At 45.7% G+C, this 27,085-nt stretch overlaps 1 protein-coding gene across 6 annotated transcripts in view; it reads right to left on the bottom strand.

The window, feature by feature from the left end:
* Window positions 1-27,085, bottom strand: part of ATG10 (autophagy related 10) — a 418,616-nt gene that overhangs the window by 20,191 nt on the left and 371,340 nt on the right. For 2 of the 6 annotated variants that reach the window (XM_063963935.1, XM_063963936.1), the window contains exons 6-7: window positions 4,291-4,379; window positions 2,678-2,767 (exon numbers count right to left, since the gene is read on the bottom strand). The exons of 3 other annotated variants lie outside the window; for them this stretch is intronic. In XM_063963935.1, coding sequence (XP_063820005.1) covers window positions 2,678-2,767; window positions 4,291-4,379 — 179 coding nt within the window. The remainder of the gene's footprint in view (window positions 1-2,677; window positions 2,768-4,290; window positions 4,380-27,085) is intronic. One more of the 6 variants, XM_063963937.1, reaches the window with a different exon arrangement.

Here is a 27,085-nt window from a genome sequence, read left to right as displayed (position 1 = left end):
GAATTTAAGAAAAAAAAAAGTATTGGAGATGCCTGTTATGCTGCAATGCTAAACAACGTTCAAAGGAAACTAGATTATTAAATCCAAATGTTCTGGCACAATAAATCTCCTGGCTATGCCAAGACAACTAGAGCAAGGCTTTCCAACCCCCATCAATAGAAACACACTTAATGTAATCTAGTGTGTTTACAGTTTCAATTTAAAAAAAAATATGAATGGAAATAAAATTAAAAAACTCTATGAGAGAAGTATAAATAAAGTATTTCCTGTAAAACAAACAAACAAAAACACCATTTAAACATTTCAAGCAAGACAAAGAGCCATAGGCGTTTCTATAATGGGTGTGGTGTACGGTAAACACCGGCTCCTGGGTCCAGGGGGGCCCACACCGCAGACACTGCACCCATATATAATACTTAGCCCTCCGTCGTCCCACAATGACGGCCCTGCTGTGCGGGCACAAATCACTCGTAAAATGTCCGTCGCGCCATTTCCGAGTGATTTGCACATGCGCACTGGAGGTGTCCCCAGGAACAAGGCGCAGGTGCCATGTTACCGGAGACCTGCGCATGTGCAGTAGACTCTGGCATTATGTCAGAGTCTACTGCTGTCGGAGAGGAGGGCACCCGCAACGGAGGCTGCACGCTGGTCCCCTCCTTTCCTAAAATGCCCCTGTAAAGAGCACACTCTGCAGTTTGGTTCCTATCTGCTGAAATTCTCTAATTATTTGTGCAATAAGCAGTTGTTAACCAGTTAACTGGTAACGTCACATGTGATGCGACCGCACATAGAAGTACTTCAGCTGGAAAGGTCGCATCACAAGCGACCGCACCACCCGGCTCTGTGCCCTAGCTTTAGAATAGGATCTTCTCTGACCCCCCCCGAATCCTCTGGCTTTGATACAACCGGCATTCTGGAGCAATGTGCTGGGGCTAAAAGTGCAATGTGGGTAACTTAGTTCCCCCGAGCACCGTTTGGCTGATCTCTGTGCAGAGATCAGATGCAGCAGGGCAAATGATGCTACGTTGAGCTCTGCCTGTGGGGGGAAGGGGTGGGGGTATATGCCCATGGGTGTGTGTGTGTGTGTGGGGGGGGGGGTAACACTCTGGGATTCTAGCACCAGTGGGGGTGGGGGAACGGTTAAGTACAGACACATGAGGCTGGGGGGGGGGGGGGATAAGGGGGGGTTAAATAATAAAAAAAATGACTAGTCACTGGGTAGGAGGAAGAGGAGGGGGATGCAAGAACCGGTCTTTTACAGGGGGATGTTTATAAAATAGGGACATTTTACTACTATGAGTGCGTGTTTGTGTGTGTGCGTGTGTGTGTGTGTGTGTGTGTGTGGGGGGGGGGGGGGTTATTGTTGTTCGGATCTATGACCACTGGGGGGGGGGGTCAATTGCCAATGGTACGGTGAAAAGCTATTTTATAATGGAGGCCTATGGAACCGGGGTGATGGGGAGGAATGCAATGTAATTATTAATACCTTTTAAACTTTGTTACATAAATTAAAACCCTGACTTCATTTTGCAGAAAAAAATATCATTTAAGTAGTAAACCACAATTGCTAATTGGTGTTCGTTAGTAAGTCATACTGATTACGGAAAATAGTATGTACTATTGCTATAGGGTGTTAATGTGCCAATAAACCCTAATTATGGAGAGGGTATATGTTCAGGATCCCGGCTGTCTGGATAAGGGCAGACGAAATCCCAACAGCTGCCGGCATCCCATCCGCTGAGATCACATAGCGATACCTTATAGAGTACCATATTTCAAAAAGCTGCTTTATCTGGAATAAATCACAAATAGAAGAGTTCCCCCAGTGGCTAAACAGGAGAAAGTGCAGAGCAGAATGTCAGACAATAACTAATCAGGCTTATGGGTATGCTTTTATAGCATAAACTATACTCGGCTTTGCACCTAAAATATATATAAAACATCAAACAGTTTATTAAAATGTTGCTTTACATACATTGCCAACAGAACTCATTTTGAGTGTATACATGACATATAAAGTTAAGGAAAAATATGAATTTCAAGTAACAAAATAAGTAAAACTAAAATACAACTTTTAACTGAAGAATTTTATAAAAGAGAAAGTATGTGCAGTATCACAATGACAGAAGCCTCTGTTTGGCCAGAAGCAGCAATCTGACATGCGGATCTACAGCTGCCTGCCAAGATATACAGTACCTTGCAATAAAATACTTTATTTTGACAGAAAGCAACTTTTTTTGGGAGGGATGAGAAATTCTGAATTGGCGTCTGTACATGAAGCTTGGGCATCATCCGAATGAACTCGGACACCCGCTGAGCACCTGGAATTTTTTTCTTTAGTGAATTTTATTAAGCTCAATTTTTTATTTTCCCAAGTATGAAGCTGCAAATTTAATTACGGCTCTTCTGATTTCCTGCCAATCATTTCTGCCTGTTATATGACTGTAATCTGCAGCATCTCTTCTACTATTTCAAAGCGAGGTAAAGGAATGTGGTATTACTGTGCGACAAAGCACAGATACAAGTACGTAAATTCAAGTGCTAGGACAACTGGAAAATGTGCAATACATTTATCTGAAAGTTTCCCAATGAAATAAATCTTCCTACAAAACAAGTAGAACCTAAAGTACATGAAACAAACACCAAAACACAAATATATAATAAAATATAGGCTTACCGATGTATAGTTTTTCCATAACTTAATGGTAAAGATAAGCCGACAACAGGTCCTACTGTACTGAGCCATGAAGTGATGTAATTCCCTTCTCTGTAATCAAAAGTCCAACAATTCATTTAATATGGCATCTTTCACTATCCTTACACAAGTCAAATCAACTGCTTTGTAATTGCTGTGTTCAGATCATCAATGGTGAGAAATTGAAATGTAATGAATATCAATTCAGGTGCCAAAATGGCTGCCTCCATGTGAGGGGTTGTGAATAAGTAAGAAAAGCTTGAATCAACCACAAACGGGAGATTGGTAGTCATCAAGGAAAGATGTCACAAACCAATTAAGATCAACAACAATTGTGCAGTTGTGCGCAATTAGGATGGAGTTTTCCAAACTCCCCCATTATTTAAGGATATCCATGATTGAGCACAGGCGACATAATTAGTACCTCATTCAATTTAATTTAACCATCTGGACTCAAGCATGGACAGCCTTAAAACCTGGACTGATATGGCGGAGTTTGGGAAACTCTGATTTAGGTGACGTAGCACTGAAGTCTCTCAGGATTTAACCAACAAAGAAGCTAGGCAAAGAGCAATAGCAATAAATACACAACTAATGAGTCTTCCCCATTGGTTATCACCACTCTCCAATGTATGAGCAATTGGTCTACATCAATCTCAAGCAAAGGCCTGCACTCTCTTAGCCTATTCTTCTTACACTGCAATGTTCCCAAACATATTACATACAGTAGGGCTTACTGATCCCCGCATAGAAGATTTATGATAGGAGATTCGCCAAACTCTAATTACTATAAGTGTGGAACTCAGTCTGCAAACCTATACAGCTACCTTTGGGCATGTCCCATAATCCATGCTTTTGGCTTCAGGTTCGTAATTATTCACTAGGCAAATTGGTCAATTATATCCCTTTCACACCAGAATGGGCTCTGTTTGGAATACTTGCCCCCCCCCCCCCCAATTACCAGCATTACGCAGGGCGACCTTTATTGGCAATCAGTGCAGCAGCTTGCAAGACTATTTTGCAGGCTTGGTTTCAACCTCTCGCACCCTCACTGTCGCTTTTTAAAGCTAAACTAAATTATTTGTTTAGAATAAATTGGGTTGAGGCTCTCAGACAAAGAACATAAAATTGAAACATGCTTTTCTTATGTGGGAGAGTTATATAGATACACTTTCTACCCCAATGAAGACCCAAATCCACCACAGTTTTTAGAACTCGTCATGCTATACTGTATATTACAAATTGCGACCAACGATCCCCCGATACAGTTGTGAAGTGTTATTTAATCTTCTACATAATAGAGACTAATGGTAATTGTCTCAACGACTCTAAGTATTCAATGTATTACATAGTTCTCTGCGAGTAACGCTGCCCTTGTCAATTGTACCTTTAATCCTTACAATGGTCTGTGTATGTGACACTTTATGCCTCAATTAAAAAAAAAAATTATAAAAACAATACACAACTGATGACAATAGATGACTTCCACTTGTGGCAGAGAGAGGTACAATGGAAAAGTTACCGCATTTACTTTGTACAGTTCCACAAGAAAAGCTTCCTGTATACTATAAACTGCTATCTAGCCCAGCTCATACCTGCTTGTGGAGCCTTGAATGGATGACATGAATTCATTGGTACGACATGGGTGTAGTACATAAAATGGCTGGCCAAGAATTGGATGTTCCTAAAAATAACAAATTCATTATCATTCTTAAGAAACCCTGTAACATCTCTTTTTTAATATACATATTTTCAGTAGGCAACAAATCCCAAACAGCCACTCCTTTGACAGTTTCATTAGCTAAAACAGTGAAATGCACAAGCCAGCCAACTAAATATAATACAAGTTGAAAAATAATTTTTTTTTAATGAAAATAGAACTTTAAACTCCTAATGACGTGATACTCCGCTAGGCACATATGGGAGGACAGCTTATGCAGATATACAGCATAGCACTGAACTGAATGGGAGGATGGTGTTCCACTGTTACAGGAGGGTTCCAGTAGGGAGGCCAATGCCGGGCCTTTTTTTCAATCCCTGGTATCGGGATTAGAAAAATTATCGCGGACACCCGGGATTAAGTTGAAGATTTTAAAATCAAAATCCTCAGTGCCATCCCCCCACCCCCCCCTTCCTGGACCCGCCCAGCCCACAGAACTACTCACAATCCTCTGGGAGTGTGGGCGGTTTCACTTGCTGCAGGTGGTAGGCGGCAAGGTGTGGTCCGGGCAGCATGGGTGGATGGCGTCAGATTGCGCAGCATGACCTCTGACTTCATGCCACGCTGCACAGTGCACCCACATGCGGGCAGGGGGAGCCGGGAGGAAGGAGCTGGGCAGCGTCTGAGCCTCCTGAGGACGCTCAACACTGCCTGGTATTGAAAAATCAAGGGGGCTCTCTAATCCAAAAATTCCCGGGATTGGAAGTTCCAATCCCGGGACTGAATCCTGGGCAATTTTAGGCCTAAACTCGGGGATCCCACGAACCCGAGATTGGCCACCCTAGGTTTCAGTTATCAAAAGTACTTCATGCAGGAGTGTCTGATCCCTTCAAACCACTGTCCACTAAAACGCCTGTGCGACTTCAGTTTTGTTGATACAGGTTGAGTATCCCATATCCAAAATGCTTGGGACCAGAAGTATTTTGGATATCGGATTTTTACGTATTTTGGAATATGTGCATACCATAGTGAGCTATCATGGTGATGGAACCCATGTCTAAGCACACAATACATTTATGTATCATATACACCTTATACACACAGCCTGAAGGTAATTTTAGCCAATATTGTTAATAACTTTGTGCATTAAACAAAGTGTGTCTACATTCACACAATTTATTTATGTTTCATATACACCATATACTGTACATACAGCCTGAATGTCAATATTTTTCAAAACTTTGTGTATTAAACAAAGATTGAGTACATTGAGCCATCAGAAAACAAAGGTTTCACTATCTCAGTCTCACTAAAAAAATTCTGTATTTCAGAATATTCCGTAGTTCGGAATATTTGGATATGGGATACTCAACTTGTATATGGCAGTTACAGGGGGATATCTAATTATCCCCGGAAAAACATTGGGTCCGAAACATGCCTTTTTCTGACTTTTTTCCGATGTTTCACAGATTGTTTTTTTTACAGGCTATCCAGATGGATTGCCTGTAAAAAAAACAAAACCCTTCTCCTGAAAACACACAGGTTTAGTGGAACCTGTGTGTTTTCGTGTGAAACAGCCCCGTTTTCGGACGAAAACAGGGCTGTTTCCGGGGATTCTGCTTCGCCTGGCAGAGGCAGGTGAAACAAAATCCCAGATAAGCCAGGGCGTGCCGCGGCTTATCGGGGCTAATTAGCTAGCCCCCGGCGGGACAATGAGCCCCGGTAAATTACCGGGGCTAATTGGATATCCCCCACAGTCTTAATGAAACCTTGTTTTTATTTTTTTCATTTGCTGTTAAAAGTTTGATGTGGTCTGTTTTGTGCGTCTACAACACAGGTTCTCAAACTCGGTCCTCAGGACCCCACACGGTCCATGTTTTGCAGGTCACCTGTAGATTTTTAAAATGTGACAGTTGGTGATACACAGAGTAGCTGCTGGTGACATGGAAAACGTGAACCGTGTGGGGTCCTGAGGACCGAGTTTGAGAACCACTGGTCTACAAATACAAAAGGAAACAAAACTTTTTTTGTAGGAACAAAAAGTATCGCAACAGCAAAATGAACATTTTGGAAGGCATTAAACAAGTGCATGGATACAATAACTAATGAGAGAAAGAACAAAAACAAATAGTGTACACATGAGGGAAAGGGGCCTCTGCTAAGGGGCTCAGATTAGAATCTGGTGTGTACCCAAGTCAATGTTTCATTGTTCTTTGTAGAACAGAATGGGGGTTTCATTTAACTACATATGAGAATAGTAATTTATTGGATTTAGATTTTGCAGTGAAAAAGAGAATAAAAATATATCCTACTCTTATTTATGTTTTCACATTTAATGCAAGACTACAGATATTCCCCCCTAAAGCATGCTTCTATATTAGAGGGCAGGTCTGTATTTGGAAGTGTTTATCCACAAATCAGCACTGCTTTTAATTAAACAATTCTAGATAACAATCAAAGTACATTCTGTACGTAAAGCAGTGATCCCGCATAGCCGTGTTTTTTTTTTTAAATAGCCTGTTAAGCATCTGCCATTTCTTTTAAGAGTCCTTCGAAAAACATTATCTCCTTTTAAAAATCTTTCTAGAGGGCTGCAAGTCACACACACAGATTCACAGGACCTCACGTAAAAGGTAGAGGGGAGAAGGTTTGTTCAGTGCACATAGAGATTGAGCAGAGGGGTATTTCGAAGCATCTCTGCTCTCTACGTTATGTGCTATGTAAATGTGTGTGACTTCCCAGGTTATCACATGACCCTGTGCAAAATATGCTTAATTATAAATGCAGACAGTAATGAAATGTTGACACGTTAGATTGTCAACTTTTCGTCCCTGGTGGCCCAACGATGATGTACATCTTCTGGTTTCTTCAGTGGCGAGTTCAAGGTCCTGGAGGTCATGATACCTTCACTACCGGGTCAGATCTCTACTCCTACAGCTTTCTAGAGTATTTCTCTGCTATCTCTAACCCTCCCCGTAGCGCTTATCCCTAAACCCTTCCACCCACCCCCACCCGTTGCTAATGCCAGCAGCGATGGAGTGACGGTGGGGGTGGCGACCATGTTGAATTCAGCAGCATGGCATCACTAATGACATCCCCGATTGAGATGCATGCAAAGACAACAGGGATGTCGCTAGTGACCTGAACGCTAGTGGGTACACAATAGGACGATTTGAATGATTTTTCCTAACGGCTCATCGTTATCGGGCAAATCACTCAAATTTTCTGCTAATGTGTACCCATTTTAGACCAAGAAGTATGGCCTTAGAGGTTTGGGGTGATGTCCAGATTTACTGTAGATATGTCAATCTGGCACATAAGTTTTTAAAAATAAATTGTTACTGCAAAATAGCAACCACAGTTTAATGTGCGAAAAGCAGCTAAATAATTTGATTTCAAATTTTAAGACAAAATATTGCTTAAATGATTTGGTGCTTTACCATTTAATTTCTGCCCATGTTTGGATGATGATCACCCATTGTCAAATCTTCCTCTATATAGCTTCATTACAAAATGTTTTAGTTCAAACTGAGCAAATTGGAGAAGAGCAAAAGAATTTGCTACCATAGTATACAACGGTACTAGAAGATTTAAAAAACATTATATATACTATTTATTGTACATTGTCTTATTGCTGTGAATCTGACAAGCAATACAGCATTTTATAATTTTCAGATTACTAAAACTCAAGCTCTGAGCTTCAGGTCTAAAGGGCTCTACACACTGGGCAATGTTGACGATAATATCCACCATGGATAGTCAGATTTTCAACAACGATATTATCGACCATCGATGGCCGATATTTCACCAATGACTTAAAGCCTGAACACTGGACGATATCAATGGCCAATTTGGACGATACGAGAGTACAGCCATCTAGTGTTTCACAGCGCCCTACATAAACACACATTAGAACAACACAGAATTTATCACAGAATTAAAACAGAGCATACTGTAGGTAACAAATAGCACCACAGTTCTCAGTACACAATACAGCTGAGATGTCAGGAAGCAAAGAAGTAGTCGGCCTACTACGGTGACGAGCAGCCATTGGAAGAGATGAACAGTCACGAGCAGGAGGAAAAGCAGGTATAGACAGTCATTGAGTAGGAAAGAGCTGTAATTGAAGTGCAGGAAAAGAGGACTGTAAGAGAAAAGAGGTACAAGCAAGCGGAAGGTGGCCTGGTGTCAGGAAGTAAGAGAGGCAGAGATGGCCAAGGCATGAGGATGAGAGAGCGGTCTCAAGACTGGGTTATGCGGAAGGGTAAGCTTTGATGAACAGGTGAGTTTTCAGTGCCCGTTTGAACCTTTGCAAGGTCGGGGGTTCCAATGAAGAGGGGCAGCACGGGCAAAATCTTGGATTCATTCATGGGATGTAGTGACCAAGGTAGACGAGAGGCGACGGTCATTGACCTACCGGAGTACTCGGGTAGGCGGGAGAATGTAGGGAGGTGAGGATGGAGATGTATGGTGCAGTGGAATCAGAAAGGGCCTTGTAAGTGAGGGTGAGGAGTTTGAAGAGGATTCTGTGGGGGAATGGGAGCCAGTGTAGGTTTTGTCGAAGGGGAGTGGCAGATGTGGGGCGGGGGGAGAGGAAGATAAGTCTAGCTGTGGAGATGAGAACATAATGGAGTGCAGCAAGATGTGAGAGTGGGAGGCCAGTAAGGAGAATGTTGCAATAGTCAAGTCGTGAGATGACTAGTGAGTGGATAATAAGTTTAGTCGCAATCTGGGAGAGGAATGGCATGATGCGAGTGATGTTGCGTAGCTGGAATCGACAGGATTGAGCCAGAGATCAGTTGTGGGGGGTGAAGGAGAGGGAGGAGTCAAGAGTGATGCCCAGGCAGCAGAGTTGGGGAACGGGGAAGATGATAGTGTTGTCAACAGTGATAGAAATATTGGGGGGGGGAGGAGGGGGGGTTTGTGGAGACTCTGGGTGGGGGAAAGATGATGAGTACAGTTTTGTCCAAGTTAAGCTTCAGGGAGCACTCAGATATCCAGGATGAGATTGTAGAGAGGCAGCAGGATACCTAAGAGAGTACCGAGGGAGAGGAGAGGTATAGTTGCGTATTATCCGCATAGAGGGGGTGTTTTAGGCCAAAGGAGTTTATGAGGGCACCAAGGGAAGAGGTGTATATGGAGAAGAGAAAAGGGCCAAGGACAGAACCTTGGTGGACACCAACGGGGAGGGCAGAAGGGGGTGAGGTGGAGTCAGATACAGACACCGAGAATGATTGGTTAGCCAGGTAAGAGGTGAACCAGGCAAGAACAGTGCTAGAGAGGCCAATTGACTGGAGGGTGCGAAGGAGTAGAGTATGATCCACAGTGTCGAAAGGCAGCAGAGAGATCCATGAGGATGAGCAGACAGAAGTGACCCCTGGATTTGGCCAAAAGCAGGTCATTGGTGACCTTAACCAGGGCAGTTTCAGTAGAGTGGAGTGGGCGAAAGCCAGATTGAAGAGGATCAAGGATGGAGTGGCCAGAAAGGTAGCTGGTGAGATGGCTGAATACCAGCCGCTCAAGTAGTTTGGAGGCATATGAGAGAAGAGAGATGGGGCGGTAGCTAGCGGGTGAGGAAGGGTCAAGGTTGGGTTTTTTGAGAATAGGTGAGACAAGAGCATGTTTGAATCGTGAGGGAAAGATGCCAGTAGAGAGTGATAGGTTGAAGAGGTGAGCAAGGTGGAAGCAGGCAGTGGGGGAGAGGGAGCAGAGGAGATGGGAGGAGGTCCAGGGTGCAGGTAGAGGAGGGAGAGGATAGTATATGAACTATGTATCATTCATTTATGAATTACACCATTCATATCTTTGAAATATATCGACCAGCGTGTAGATCTAAATGTAATGAGGTGGGTGCGTTGGTTAATAATTGTGAATTGAGAGTAAATTACTGGTGGGTGCTCATACTGCCCAACATTTGGGTGGGGTGAATTGGGATTTTGCGTGTGTACCTAAGGAGATGTGGCTTTGCATCACTCACACACAAGGTCGGGGGGGGGGGGGGGGGGGAATTTGAAATTAGTGCTTGTTAAGAAAAGTCCGTTCTAATTATTTTTGTGTTTCAGATATATCCTCATGTCCGTTTTCTAGTTTAATCTATGAACAAATTGTCATAAGCTGGGTACATAGTTAGTGATGTGTACCCAGACCCACTCTGCCAAAGGGACCCGGCATGCAGCAAGTACACATTGACTTACCAATGCCAGGTCCGAAGGGTGCGAGGGGAGCCACGTTCGGCCGACGGGGGATGTCGCTAGCTGCATACAGGAGCATGCATATCAAGGGTACCCACTAGATGATGTACTCGATATGTCGCTCTGATCTGCGGGATTGGGTGACATATCGTCTAGTGTGTACCTACCCAGCTTTAGAATCATTAGTACCAACTGGTAGCTCTTAAAAAAATGTATAGCGAGTACCACTGATGTAATGCATTTTGTATCCTTTTTAATGGAGAAAAAAATATATACATACTAGCTGAATACCCGCGCTTCGCTACAGAATTTCAAATATAATCATAAAGGTTTTACTGTATGACAATCTGTAGTCTCTGTGTCTTATTTTCTGGTTATGGGACATACCTAAAGTTAACTGGTTAGTTTATCACAGTAGATTAGCAATTAGATGCCACAGGAGGCACAAAAGGGGGCTGAATATGTAGCACTCCCTTTACAAATGTCTGAACTTCAGGCATTGAAGCCAGTTCTTTCTGGAAGAAAATCGACAGAGCCGAAATCTGGACCTTAATGGAACCCAATTTTAGGCCCATAGTCACTCCCGACTGTAGGAAGTGCAGAAAACGACCCAGCTGAAATTCCTCTGTAAGGGCCTTCCTGGCCTCACACCACGCAACATATTTTCGCCAAATACGGTGATAATGGTTTGCGGTTACTTCTTTCCTGGCTTTTATCAGCGTAGGAATGACTTCCTCCGGAATGCCCTTTTCCTTTAGGATCCGGAATTCAACCGCCATGCCGTCAAACGCAGCCGCGGTAAGTCTTGGAACAGACAGGGCCCCTGCTGTAGCAGATCCTGTCTGAGCGGTAGAGGCCATGGGTCCTCTGATATCATTTCTTGAAGTTCTGGGTACCAAGCTCTTCTTGGCCAATCCGGAACCACGAGTATCGTTCTTACTCCTCGCCTTCTTATTATTCTCAGTACCTTTGGTATGAGAGGCAGAGGAGGGAACACAAACCGACTGGTACACCCACGGTGTCACCAGAGCGTCCACAGCTATCGCCTGAGGGTCCCTTGACCTGGCGCAATATCTCTTTAGTTTTTTGTTGAGGCGGGACGCCATCATGTCCACCTGTGGCCTTTCCCAACGGTGTACCAACAGTTTGAAGACTTCTGGATGAAGTCCCCATTCTCCCGGGTGTAGGTCGTGTCTGCTGAGGAAGTCTGCTTCCTAGTTGTCCACTCCCGGAATGAACACTGCTGACAGTGCTATGACGTGATTTTCCGCCCATCGGAGAATCCTTGTGGCTTCTGCCATCGCCATCCTGCTTCTTGTGCCGCCCTGTCGGTTTACATGGGCGACTGCCGTGATGTTGTCTGATTGGATCAGTACCGGCTGGTTTTGAAGCAGGGGCCTTGCCTGACTTAGGGCATTGTAAATGGCCCTCAGTTCCAGAATATTTATGTGTAGGGACGACTCCTGACTTGACCAAAGTCCTTGGAAATTTCTTCCCTGTGTGACTGCCCCCCAGCCTCGAAGGCTGGCATCCGTGGTCACCAGGACCCAGTCCTGTATGCCGAATCTGCGGCCCTCTTGAAGATGAGCACTCTGCAGCCACCACAGCAGAGACACCCTGGTCCTTGGAGACAGGGTTATCAGTCGATGCATCTGAAGATGCGATCCCGACCACTTGTCCAAGAGGTCCCACTGGAAGGTCCTTGCATGGAACCTGCCGAATGGAATTGCTTCGTATGAAGCCACCATTTTTCCCAGGACTCGTGTGCAGTGATGCACCGATACCTGTTTTGGTTTCAGGAGGTCTCTGACTAGAGATGACAGCTCCTTGGCTTTCTCCAGTGGGAGAAACACTTTTTTTTGTTCTGTGTCCAGAACCATCCCCAGGAACAGTAGGCGTGTGGAAGGAACCAGCTGTGACTTTGGAATGTTTAGAATCCAGCCGTGTTGTAGCACTTCCCGAGATAGTGCTACTCCGACCAACAACTGCTCCTTGGACCTCGCCTTTATAAGGAGATCGTCCAAGTACGGGATAATTAAAACTCCCTTTTTTTCGAAGGAGTATCATCATTTCTGCCATTACCTTGGTAAACACCCTCGGTGCCGTGGACAGTCCAAACGGCAGTGTCTGGAATTGGTAATGGCAATCCTGTACCACAAATCTGAGGTACTCCTGGTGAGGAAGGTAAATGGGGACATGCAGGTAAGCATCCTTGATGTCCAGGGATACCATGTAATCCCCCTCTTCCAGGCTTGCAATAACCGCCCTGAGCGATTCCATCTTGAACTTGAATCTTTTTATGTATGTGTTCAAGGATTTCAAATTTAAAATGGGTCTCACCGAACCATCCGGTTTCGGTACCACAAACAGTGTGGAATAGTAACCCCGTCCCTGTTGAAGTAGGGGCACCTTGACTATCACCTGCTGGGAATACAGCTTGTGAATTGCCTCTAGCACAGCCTCCCTGCCCGAGGGAGTTGTCGGCAAGGCAGATTTGAGGAAACGGCGGGGGGGAGATGCCTCGAATTCCAGCTTGTACCCCTGAGATACTACTTGAAGGATCCAGGGATCCACCTGTGAGCGAACCCACTGATCGCTGAAATTTTTGAGGCGGCCCCCCACCGTACCTGGCTCCGCCTGTGGAGCCCCACCGTCATGCGGCGGACTTGGAAGAAGCGGGGGAGGACTTTTGTTCCTGGGAACCTGCTGTTTGTTGCAGCTTTTTTCCCCTACCTCTGCCTCTAGACAGAAAAGACCCGCCTTTTCCCCGCCTGTTTTTCTGGGGTCGAAAGGACTGTACCTGATAATACGGCGCTTTCTTAGGCTGTGAGGGGACATTGGGCAAAAATGCTGACTTCCCAGCTGTTGCTGTGGAAACTAGGTCTGAGAGACCATCCCCGAATAACTCCTCACCCTTATAAGGCAAATCTTCCATGTGCCTTTTTGAATCTGCATCCCCTGTCCACTGCTGAGTCCATAAGCCTCTCCTAGCAGAAATGGACAATGCACTTATTCTAGATGCCAGCCGGCAGATCTCCCTCTGTGCATCTCTCATGTATAAGACTGAGTCTTTTATATGCTCTACGGTTAGCAATATAGTGTCCCTGTCTAGGGTGTCAATATTTTCCGACAGGGAATCTGACCATGCAGCAGCAGCACTGCAAATCCATGCTGAAGCAATAGCTGGTCTCAGTATAACACCTGTGTGTGTATATATAGACTTCAGCCTCCTGCTTTCTATCAGCAGGTTCCTTTAGGGCGGCGGTATCCGGAGACGGTAGTGCCACCTTTTTTGACAAACGTGTGAGCGCTTTATCCACCCTAGGGGGAGTTTCCCAACGTGACCTATCCTCTGGCGAGAAAGGGAACGCCATTAGTAACTTTTTAGAAATTACCAATTTTTTATCGGGGAAAGCCCACGCTTCTTCACGCACTTCATTTAATTCTTCAGATGGGGGAAAAACTTTTGGTAGTTTTTTCTCCCCAAACATAATACCCTTTTTTGAGGTACCTGGGTTTATATCAGAAATGTGTAATACCTCTTTCATTGCCTCAATCATGCAACGAATGGCCCTAGTGGACATTAAATTTGACTCTTCGTCGTCGACACTGGTATCAGTATCCGTGTCGACATCTGTGTCTGCCATCTGAGGTAGTGGGCGCTTTAGAGCCCCTGATGGCCTTTGAGTCGTCTGGGCAGTCACGAGCTGAGAAGCCGGCTGTCCCGCATTTGGCATGTCGTCAAATTTTTTATGTACGGAGTCGACACTTGCACGTAATTCCTTCCATAAGTCCATCCACTCAGGTGTCTACCCCGCAGGGGGTGACATCACATTTATAGGCAACTGCTCTGCCTCCACATAAGCCTCCTCATCAAACATGTCGACACAGTCGTACCGACACACACACAGGGAATGCTCTTAACAGGAGACAGGACCCCACAAAAGCCCTTTGGGGAGACAGAGAGAGAGTATGCCAGCACACACCAGAGCGCTATATACTGCAGGGACTAACTGAATTATGTCCCCTTATAGCTGCTATAAGTTATACTGCGCCTAAATTTAGTGCCCCCCCTCTCTTTTTTACCCTTTCTGTAGTGCAGACTGCAGGGGAGAGCCAGGGAGCTTCCTTCCAGCGGAACTGTGAGGGAGAAATGGCGCCAGTGTGCTGAGGGAGATAGCTCCGCCCCTTTTTCGGCTGACTTTTCTCCCGCTTTTTTATGGATTCTGGCAGGGGTAATTATCACATATATAGCCTCTGGGGCTATATATTGTGATTATTTTGCCAGCCAAGGTGTTTTTATTGCTGCTCAGGGCGCCCCCCCCCAGCGCCCTGCACCCTCAGTGACCGGAGTGTGAAGTGTGTATGAAGAGCAATGGCGCACAGCTGCAGTGCTGTGCGCTACCTTGGTGAAGACTGAAGTCTTCTGCCGCCGATTTTCCGGACCATCTTCATGCTTCTGGCTCTGTAAGGGGGACGGCGGCGCGACTCCGGGAACGAACACCAAGGATGGGTCCTGCGGTCGATCCCTCTGGAGCTAATGGTGTCCAGTAGCCTAAGAAGCCCAAGCAAGCTGCAAGCAGGTAGGTTCGCTTCTTCTCCCCTTAGTCCCTCGTTGCAGTGAGCCTGTTGCCAGCAGGTCTCACTGTAAAATAAAAAACCTAAAATATACTTTCTTTCTAGGAGCTCAGGAGAGCCCCTAGTGTGCATCCAGCTCGGCCGGGCACAGAAATCTAACTGAGGTCTGGAGGAGGGGCATAGAGGGAGGAGCCAGTGCACACCAGATAGTACCTAATCTTTCTTTTAGAGTGCCCAGTCTCCTGCGGAGCCCGTCTATTCCCCATGGTCCTTACGGAGTTCCCAGCATCCACTAGGACGTCAGAGAAAGGCAAATACCACTGACTTATCACAAAATCTCCTGAACCATAAGTCTGGATAACATTGCCAGTGGCAGTTGCAGAGCATTCCATTATTCAAATAGGGGAGCCACACCCAGCGATGTTTGACAGTGGTTAGGGGTGGCAGTTGATGTGGCTCCCCTATTTGAATAATGAACTGCTCTGCAACTGCCACTGGTAAGGAAGTCCAGGAACAGAGCATTGTGTCCTCACCCCTCCACGACTTTGTATCACCGGTACCATGCATTCTTTATAGCCCCCGCTGGGTGGGCTGTCTTAACTCTCCTCTGTGAGGGGAGATTCCCTATAATAATCTCACCCCTTTTAAACCCTTTGTGGGTGGAATTTTGAAAAATCCCTTCTTAGTGGGTGCCTACGTCACAAAAGCAAGCTACTGTCCAAATGTCATGTTAAATTATGGTTCAGGAGATTTTGTGATGAGTCAGTGGTATTTGCCTATTATATATATGGATATTTTATTAGAAATCTATTTTTATTTTTCATTTTTGCATGTGTATCATATGCATTGTTGTCTTCTGCAGGTTATTTGGCAGACAAAATACTTTGCTTGTCTTTTAGAGGCTCAAGTTAGGGTAGTATCTGTTCCCACTCTGGCAGGTGTGAAAACTGTCTCACTGGGAGGAAGATCCCGAACTTGCTGGAAAACAGAAGAGATCCGCAGAGAAAAGCTACTCAAGGCAAGCGAGGGAGTTTTCAGTCACCACACAGCAAATATTTGTGTAGCGTCTGGGAAACCGAGCTATAGTAACTACAAGAGAGACTATAAGTAATTCATTACTGTGACATGTCCAAAAACTGGGAATGTTTATCCTGCACATTTTGTGTTAATCAGCAGCCAAATGAGAATCAGAGACCATATTCCCAGTTGGACTTAATCATGTTTTTGCAATGATAATGTTGCCTGACAAGAAACAAATTAAACTAATTTATGCTGGCTTTTAGTCATGTTCTAGACATTTTTACTAAACAGAACTTTCTAATGGAACTTTGGAAGACAATCAATTGCTAATATTAACTTGGGGCAACGTCAGCTCTGTCAGCTTTCTTTGGAGGGCAAAATAATATACTTGGAGTGGATGATCAGCGCAACTTTATTTGAATATGAACAATAAATATTTTACAGAAACGATTACTGTGACTGATTTTACATTACCACCTCTAGGTGGCTAACACAGGCCAATAATGCAGGATGACACTAACAGGGGTCCTGAGAGGGGCAGGTGGCAGGCCTATCAGCGTTTCAGTCACTACCCAATATAGCGTTTGATATTAACAATGGTGTGTGGCCTCGCTCCAAACGTTTGGCTATATCCCCATACAGTAAGTCAATGTCTAATTGCAGTCCTGGACACTAAATACTATCACAATAAGAAATATTTGTATATTAGTAATAGCAATATACTATATAGTAGCCCTAAATAAACAGGAGGTGCACATTTTCACCTCATTCAGACAGGTACCTACAACTAACAATTTCACCAACATGGGCACATACCTCACTGTGCTGCATCTACATACAAGTTATGTATCCAGGCTATAAAATGTAATTGTTAGTATAGGTACAAATCTGAGGGCACCCTGTCGTGGTAGAGGGGCAGTCACTATTTGATCAAAATGTGCATTAAAAATCTCATGTTACAGAGCCCCCAACATTTGTAAGCGGGAGATTGGGACTTTGGGCCTGATTCAGAGAAGGATGCTAAAAGCACAGCAGCTGCCACTGCGTGAACATATGCTAATACCGCAGGAAGTGTTTGAATAGTGCTCTCAAAAGACACAGCCACTGCAGCATCTGCATCCACCTCAGAGTCTGCCCCTTTGTGTCTTGGTTAGATGTTTGTTTAAATATACTGCTGAAGTCTAGAACCCATGGACATCACCAGGAGGCTCATTCTGGTGTAGTTGTAAAGTGGCTATCGTACGCACACCAGTTTATGTTTTTTTTTTACTGCGCTTGCGTCTGAGCCGCAATGCGCAGTGAGTGATTTGCGATTGCGGTTGTAACAACGAAATAGTGGCAAAGTGAATGAAGACAGCTTCGGGGGTGGTAACGGGGAGTGGTCAGCCAAATGCAGGCGTCTCATGGCCAATTAGATGGCGTTTTCTCGGGGTGCATAAATTAGCAGTTGTGATCTTACTTGCTACAGGATAGCCCTCTGTGTCCCGGGAGAGCAGATCAGAGTCACTTTTAGAATCTGCCGCATGACCTGATTTGCAACAGTGGTACAGATGTATCAGCAGTTGTACACTATTGGACAGAAATTACGCAACTGCAGTGGGCGTCCCTATGCTCAGGTTAGCTTCTGCCCGAATTAACATGTAACTGCAATTGCATACGTTAAAAGATAGCAACAGCAGCAGCAAGAACAACCGCACCGATATGAGCCTCCACATGCTGGGTTTCCTCCTTTGTTATGCTTTGCCAGGCCTTTACTGCAGCTGTCTGCAGTTATTTGTTCATGGGTATTTCTACCTTTAGTTTTGTCTTCAGCAAATGAAATGCATGCTCGATTGGGTTGAGATCAGGTTATTGGCTCATCCATTGCAGAAAATTTCACTTCTTTGCCTTAAAGTTGCTTTCACAGCATGTTTTGGGTCATTGTCCATCTGGTCTGTAAAGCTTTGTTTAATCAAACGTTGCTGAATTTGGCTGAATCAGAGCAGACAGTACAGTATCTCTACATGTCAGAATTAATCTGGCTGCCTCTCTCTTACAGTATGTCACATCAATAAACACTAGTGACCCAGTGCCACTGGAAGCCATGCATGCCCAATGCCATCACTCTGCCTCCACAGATTATGTGGCATGCTTTGGATCATGAGCCATTCCAAGCCATCTCCATACTTTTTTCTTCCCATCATTTTGGTACAGGTTGATCGTCTGTCCAAATAATGCTGTTCTGCAAATGGGCTGGCTTTTTTAGATTATTTTTGGCAACATCTAATCTGGCCTTTCTGTTCTTGAGGTTTATGAATGGCTAGCAACTTGTAGTGATCCCTCTGTATTTGCTCTCATGAAGTCTTCTCTTTTTGGTAGACTTGGATACAGAACTGCAGAGAGTGGCGCTGGGCACAGGTGTGGCAATATATAAAAATAAACAAATAAAAACTATGTAGTTATGGTAGATTTACCGTCAATAACTCTATTTCTCCTAAATCCGCAGTATCCACAGGATAAACATTGGGATATGAGGTAGCGACAGCGGATTGGCACCAACGATCAAAGCTTTCGGCCTCTCAGAATGCGACAGGCCAGTCCCCTATATCCCCGCCTCCTGGATTAGGCAATTCAGTTGTTATCCAAAGCTCAAGGCAGGAGCACCATAGAGAGCCCTAATCAGGCAAGAAGAACACACATGCACACCCTTCCGTACAAAAGGAAGAGGTTGGTCTGTGAAAATAACCTCAAATCAGGTGCGTCAGGGTGGGATCTCTGTGGATATTGTGGAGTTAGCAGAAAAGGAGAGTTATGGTAGACTTACCATTGTTAACTCTCTTTCTGCGAGGTACATTGGGTTCCACACGGAAACATCGGGGTGTTGTGTGGATCTTGATCCAGAGGCACCAACAGGCTAAAGTTTAGGCTGTCCCAGGATATAACCCCGCCTCCAGGCACTGAGAGCTCAGTTTCATAAATCAGTCCAATGCAGGAGTAGGTAAGAGAGCAGGTAGACATTAGTCACATAGAATCACATTCTCACGACAGGAGAAGGGACCAGTGGCTTATGCCATACAAATCCATAGAATCTAGGTGCGTCAGGGTGGGCACCCTGTGGTACTCAATGTACCTCGCAGAAAGAGAGTTAACAACGGTAAGTCTACCATAACTCTCCTTTTCTGCAGCAGGTTACATTAGTTTCCACAGGGAAACATCGGGGATGTCCTAAAGCAGTTCCTCAAGGGAGGGGACGCGCCTTAGAGGGTATGAGAACCCAGCGTCCAAAGGAAGCATCCTGGGAGGCGGATGTATCAAAGGCATAGAACAGGCCTGGCCAACCTCTGGCTCTCCAGATGTTGTGAAACTACACATCCCAGCATGTTCTGCCACAGTTTTAGCTTTCCCTAATAGCAAAACTGTGGCAAAGCATGATGGGACTTGTAGTGTTACAACAGCTGGAGAGCCACAGGTTGGCCAGGCCTGGCACAGAACCTAATAAACATGTTCACAGAGGACCACTTAGCTGCCTAGCACAATTGTTCTGCGGACGGGCCACGGCGAGCCACCCAAAAAGGTCCAACAGACCGAGTAGAATGGGCATTAATAGCAGCCTGCGCATAAGCTTGTGCAATCACCATTCTAATCCATCTGGCCAAGGTTTGCTTATTCGCAGGCCAGCCACGATTGTGAAAAACAAACAAGACAAAAAGGGAACAATATTTCTCTGAAACCATACCGACAAGGCAGATATGTGAACCTTGAGGGAGGCCAGACGAAGGCCTCTTTGCAGAAAAGCCAGAATTCTGGAAGTTCTGAATCTGTATGCATCATAATTCTTATCAGCACACCAGGTGAAGTAAGAATTCCAGACCCTATAATAAATCCGAGCTGAAGCAGGTTTGCTGGCCTTCAACATAGTTTGGATGACTGCCTCAGAGAATCCTTTGTCTCTCAGGAGAGATGCTTCAAGAGCCACGCCGTCAAAGTCAGCCTGGCCAGGTCCAGATAAAGACAAGGGCCCTGTACAAGGAGGTCTGGGTGCTGAGGAAGTAGAAGAGGACGCTCTGTCGATAGACCCTGCAGGTCTGAGAACCAATGCAGTCTGTGCCACGCTAGAGCGCCTAGAAGTAGAAATTCTCCTTCTTGTTAGAACTTCCGCAGGACCCTGGGCAGGAGTGACACTGTAGGGAACATGTAGGGCAGCCGAAAGTTCCATGGTATTGCCAGTGCGTCCATGAACGCTGCTTGAAGATCCCTGGTCCTTGATCCGAAGACCGGAAACCTTGTGATTGTGTCGAGACGCCATCAGGTCTACGTCTGGTAGGCCCCACTTGTCCACTAGGAGTTGAAAGATTTCTGAATGAGGACACCACTCTCCGGCGTGCACACTCTGGCGACTGAGGAAGTCCGCTTACCAGTTTAGGACGCCCAGAATGAACACTGCCGATATGTCTGGTAGATGGTTCTCCGCCCAACAAAGGATTTTTGACACTTCCATCATAGCCATGAGGCTTCGAGTGCCGCCTTGATGGTTTATGTATGCCACCGTAGTGGCATTGTCTGACCATACTTGAACCGGCCTGCTCTGTACCAGAGGTAGGGCAAGAGTCAATACATTGAACGCCGCCCGCAACTCCAGAATGCAGAGGATGAGAATGACATTGAGCGTACTCTATCATGTTGAATGCCAACACCATCAGGCCAAGAATTTGTATCGCCGAGTGTATCGACACTCTGGGGAGACAAAGGAAGCATCTTATCCTGTCTTGAAGTCTCAGGACTTTTTCTGAAGACAGAAAGAGTCGTTGACTCTGTGTGTCCAGGAGTGCCCCCAGGTGCACCATGCTCTGAGCTGGGACCAGCGAGGATTTCTTCCAATTGATGAGCTACCCGTGGGCTTGTAGGAAACTTACTGTCAGTTGCAGATGACTGAGGAGGACATCGTGGGAGTTTGCCAGAATCAGCAAGTTGTCTAGATACGGCAGGATCCCGACTCCCTGGCGACGGAGATGGGCAGTCATTACGACCATGACCTTGGTGAAGATCCGAGGAGCCATAGCCAGTCCAAATGGTAGAGCCTGGAACTGATAGTGGAGGTTGACAGTAGCAAACTGCAGATACTGCTGATGCGACATGGCAATAAGTATATGCAGGTACGCATCCTGTATATTCAGGAATACCATATAGTCTCCGGGTTCCATAGCCAGTACAATTAAGTGCAGTGTTTCCATACGGAACTTGGACACTCTCATAAACTTGTTCATTGATTTGAGGTTGAGTATAGGCCGGAAAGACTCATTGGGTTTGGGAACTAGAAACAGGGTCGAGTAGTAACCTCTGTCTCTCTGGGGCAGAGGAACCGGCACTACCACTCCTGTACTCAGGAGGGAACCCACATCCTTTTGTAGAGCTTGCGCCTTAAACGGATCTGAAGGGAAAGCCGTGGTGCAAAATTGGCGAGGGGGACATCTCTTGAAAGAGAAGGCGTTCCCGTGAGAGACAACTTCCCACAACCCATGCATCTGAAGTGGTCTTTAACCAAACCTTGGAGTACTGCAGAAGTCGGCATCCCTTTGTCTTGTTTAGAAGCAGGCTGCCGGTTTGCCCAGGACTGCTTTGCCTTGGGCTTAGTGGTTTTGGGAGCACAAGATTGTCTTGGGTATGCCTGACCTTTTGCTTTCTCTTGAGACCGATAGGAACGAAAAGTGGTACCTTTAGCCTTCTGTGCAGAAGGATTGGTATTTGGGAGAAATGCAGTCTCAGCAGCCGCCAATTCAGACACAATTTTATTTAGATCTTCCCCAAGCAAAATGTCCCCCTTAAAGGAGAGTACCTCCAAGGTATTTTTGGAGTTTAGGTCCACTTTTCATAACCTCAACCACAGAATATGGCGAGCCAGGACAGACGTAGTTGAAGCCTTGGCTGCCAACACAACCGCCTCAGAGGACGTCTCCTGAATGTAATAGGCGGCGGTGGTAATATGAGACAGGTATTGTCTGGCATTGTCAGATATATCCTCGGGCAGCTCTTCTTTTAATGCCTGAACCCATGCTTCAATTCCATTTGCAGCCCAAGAGGCCGCAATAGTGGCTCTATGTACAGCACCTGTAAGGGAGTAAATAGACTTCAGGCATCCCTCCACACGCTTATCTGTCAGTTCCTTCAGTGAAGTAACAGTGATGACAGGAAGAGTGGTTGACACGACTAAGCAGGTGACATGAGAATCCAACGGCGGTGAATTTTCCCATTTGTTACTTAACTATGCAGGGAGAGGATAGCGAGCCAAGGCCCGTTTAGACAAAGGGAATTTCTTCCCTGGATTAGACCAGGGCTCCTGCCTGATGCCCACCAAATGGTCAGAATGGGGTAATATATTTTTAACCACCTTTTGCCGTTTAAACATATCAGTTTTCTTAGCCACAGTAGTGGAATCCTCATCATCAGTGATTTGTAGGATTTGCTTAATGGCAACCACAAGGGCAGGGACATAAATTTGCAATGGAGTATCCTTGTCAGAAACACCTGATTCAGTGTCTTGACAGGACAGTATGCTCCCCCTCCTCTTCAGATGAAACATTGGAGAGATTAGTGGATTATGAGGAGGAAGCAGCCCGCTTAGATGACCCAGAGACACGAGAGTGACATGGAGTAGATTTTTGTCTGACCAAGGAATGATTTAATTGCTGCAAATGGTTAGACAAATTTTCTGCCCAAGGCGGTGTAACCATAGGGACAATTTGTGGCTGTAATGGCACAGGTGGTCCCATAGGGGGCGTAAGGTGTTCCACAAGAGTACCCAGTAGGTTTGTGAACGCAGCTCAGGGTGGCTCCTCATTGGTTACAGGAGCTGCAGACTGACTGGGAGATGAATGACACATAGTACACAGACCATCATACACACCTTTCCCCTCTGGTAAATCTTTGGCGCATGCTCTGCATGATGCAGGAGCGTCCACAGACTTACTGCCCTTCTTGTTAGACACTGTACAGAAATGCAACAACAGAGTGACTTAGTACGATAAAGCCAGACAGAGTACAATACCTGCGATTAAATCTGGTATTATGTGACTGAGTACACAGTAGAATACACGTAATGGGTAAATACTGTGATGCACTATATATATGACCCTGACACACCTAGTCCCTTAGGGTACAGAATATAGTGATACACATATCTGGGAAACACTGAAAGTGAAACCACACAGCAGAAACAGGCACACACTGTCACAGGCAATGCAGATTATTATGACAAAACTGCACTGGACTAGTATATGTGTGTGTGTATATATATATATATATATATACACATATATATATACATATATATATATATCCTTGTAGATCCCGGCACTCTTGTTGCCCCCCACAGGGCTGTCTTGCTCCTGTGCCCTCTACTGGGTGTGACCCCTGTATGCAGCGACAAAAAAATGCGGTGGCACTCGGAGACTTGTAGTACACCAAACAACGTGTATTGGAGGATAACGTTTCGAGGACGTGCTCCCCTTCTTCAGACCTGGTCTGAAGAAGGGGAGCATGTCCCCGAAACGTTATCATCCAATACACGTTGGGGGTCATTCCGAGTTGTTAGCTCGTTATTTTTTGTCGATACGGAGCGATTAGTCGCAAACTGCGCATGCGCAATGTTCGCAATGCGCCTGCACCCAGTAAATTAGCACAAAAGTTTGGTATTTTACTCACGGCTTAACGAAGATTTTTCATCGTTCTGGTGATCGGAGTGTGATTGACAGGAAGTGGGTGTTTCTGGGCGGAAACTGGCCGTTTTATGGGAGTGTGCGGAAAAACGCTGACGTTTCTGGGAAAAACGCGGGAGTGGCTGGAGAAACAGGGGAGTGTCTGGGCGAACGCTGAGTGTGTTTGTGACGTCAAACCAGGAACGAAACTGACTGAACTGATCGCAGTGTAGGAGTAAGTCTCGAGCTACTCAGAAACTGCTAAGAATTTTCTATTCGCAATTCTGCTAATCTTTCGTGGGCGGCGGCTTAGCGTGTGCTATGCTGCTAAAAGCAGCTAGCGAGCGAACAACTCGGAATGAGGGCCGTTGTTTGGTGTACTACAAGTCTCCGAGTGCCGCCTCATTTTTGTGGCCGCTATATATATATATATATATATATATATATATATACACACACACACACATACATAAAGGTACACTTTGTCTTAACTAACGCTGTCTGTATAAAGACATGTAGAGTACTCAAGTGTTTCTATAGTCACAGCGCTGTATACAGGCGGCTTTACAAGGGAGACCTTGCTCTGCAGTCCCAAAGACCAGCCGCTATTATGCTTAGAAAATGGCGCCCAGCGTCTCAGTCAGAGAGTGTGGGAGAGTGTGAGGCAGCTCCAGGGCTGGAAAATCTGCAGTAGATGGCGCCCTGGGCCAGGAAGAGGCTACAGGTCAAGTGCCGGCTCCCCAGTGCTGGACTTCCACCCCAGGTAATAGCGAGCCTTATTAAATGGGGCGTTAGTACACCCGACCTGTGCTCTATCGCCCTGGTGCTCTAGTGGGGTCCCTGCTCGGTGACAGTGTCCACGCCAGCGCCGCGAACCGTCTCCCTAGGTCACGGACGGAACACGATTTAATGGCAGGTCCCGCCTGGGGGACCCTCTTACCTCCTCCCAGTAGCAGCCACGTGAACCAGGAGAGCAACTGCGATCGTGTGCCTGAAGCCGGAGAGCGTCTCCGCCACAAGTACCCAGTAACAGGCTGAGGGAGTATGCAACGCCACTTGGGAGGTGATGGAGCTGCAGCGCTAAAGTGTCACCATGACATACAGCGCTGACAGCCCAGTTTTGAAGAAATTTTCTGTCAGAAAAAGCTTTTTCAGGGCTGCCCAGTGCAGCCCACCTGTTAAGTGACCTGCTGCTGCAGACACCAACTGAAACTGAGCTCACAGTGCTTGGAGGTGGGGTTATAGAGGAGGCCCCAATAGATCCTGGGACAGCCTAAAGCTTTAGCCTGTTGGTGCCTCTGGATCAAGATCCACTCTACACCCTGATGTTTCCCTGTAGAAAGCAATTTAACCTGCTGCAGAAATAGTGTTATCAAGGGTAAATCTACCATAACTACATATTTCTCCTGCAGGATCCACAGGATAAACATTGGGGTGTCCCAAAGCAAATTTAGTGGTGGGGACGCTCCTGTTTGGACAGGAATATTCTTCGCCCGAATTCAGTATCCTGAGACGCAAAGGTATCAAAGGCATAATGTCTAATGAATGTGTTAATGGAAGACTATGTGGCTGCCTTACATATCTGTTCAGCTGAAGCACCACTTTGTGCTGCCCATGACGAACCTACCTTACGAGTAGAGTGAGCAGAGACATTAGCCGGAATAGGGAGATCAACTTGAGAATATGCTTCTAAAATCGTCATTCGAAGCCACCTCGCCAGTGTCTGCTGATCAGCAGGCCATCTTCTCTTGTGAAATCCATAGAGAATGAAGAGAGTGTCTGTCTTTCTGATGGCACTGGTATGATCCACGTAGATCCTTAAGGCACGGACTACGTCCAATGATACATCTCCCACAGAAAGGTCCAGCCCTTGGAAGGACGGGACTACAATTTCTTTGTTAAGGTGGAATTAAGACACCACCTTAGGAAGATAACCAGATTTGATTCTGAGAACCGCTTTATCTTCATAAAAAAATCAGAAAAGGAGGGTGACATATTAATGCCCCTAAATCTGAAACTCTTCTAGTTGAAGCATTAGCCAGTAGAAAGAGAACTTTAGCTGTCAGCCATTTGAGATTCACTTGCTTTAGTGGTTCAAATGGAGCAACTTCAAGTGCCTTTAGGACTAAACTTAAATACCAAGCATTCCCTGGAAGAAAGTGCAAACATCCTGTAGGTTGGCAATTTTCTTTTGGAACCATACAGTCAATGCTGACACCTGTACTCTCAAGGAAGCCACCTGTAGACCTTTGTCCATTCCTGCCTGAAGGAATGCTAGGACTCTGGAAACTCTGAGAGACCTAGCGTCAAATTTCCTGTCCTTGCACCACTGAATATAGGCTTGCCATATTCGGTGATAAATGTGAGCTGAGGATGGTTTCCTTGCTATGAGCATTGTTTGGATTACCTGTTGTGAGAATCCATCCTTGCTTTCAGGATAGAAGTCTCAAGAGTGACACCGTCAAAGACAGTAGATCCTGGTGCTTGTAATAGGGAGTTGAGGGAGTAGGAATGGAGCATCCATCGACATTCTCTGCAGATTTGTGTACCAATGTCTTCTTAGCCAAGCCGGAGCTATTAGTATCACGGCCCCCTTACCTTATTTTACCTTTCGCATCACCCTGGGCAACAGGGTGATCGGTGGAAACACATAGGCCAGACGAAAGTCCCATCTCACTGACAGGGCATCCACAAAGGTCACTCTGGATTCCTTTGTTCTTGACCCATATGCGGGAACTTTGCTGTTCTGACGGAACGCCATGAGATTTATCTCCGGTAACCCCCACTTGTCTACCAGAGTCTGGAAGACCTTGAGGTGTAAAGCCCATTCGTTTGCATGAATGGCGCGTCGACAGAGAAAATCCGCTTCCCAGTTTAGGACTCCTGGAACGAACACCGTGGACAAGGCTGGATGATGAAATTCTGCCCACCTTAATGTGCGACCTGCTTTCTTTATTGCTTTTTGGTTGTGAGTTCCACTTTGATGATTGAGGTACGCTACTGCTGTTGCATTGTCCGAGCGAATTTGAACTGGTTTCCCCTGAAGAATTTCCTTTGCCTGAATGAGTGCCATATATATGGCTAAAGTTCCAATATATTTATTGGCAGGCAACTTTCTTCCTTGGTCCACTGTCCCTGGAAGCAACTTCTTCCTGACAATGCTCCCCAGCCCTGAAGACTGGCATCCGTTGTCAGAACCTCCCAATCTGATTTCCAAAAGGGTCTCCCTTTGTCCAGCTGGGATGTCTATAGCCACCAGGCTAATGACTTC

The sequence above is a fragment of the Pseudophryne corroboree genome, chromosome 1 (genome assembly GCF_028390025.1).
Source record: "Pseudophryne corroboree isolate aPseCor3 chromosome 1, aPseCor3.hap2, whole genome shotgun sequence".
Classification (NCBI taxonomy): Eukaryota; Metazoa; Chordata; class Amphibia; order Anura; family Myobatrachidae; genus Pseudophryne; species Pseudophryne corroboree.
Note: the sequence above shows the minus strand (reverse complement) of the source record. Positions and strands in the feature narration are given on the sequence as shown.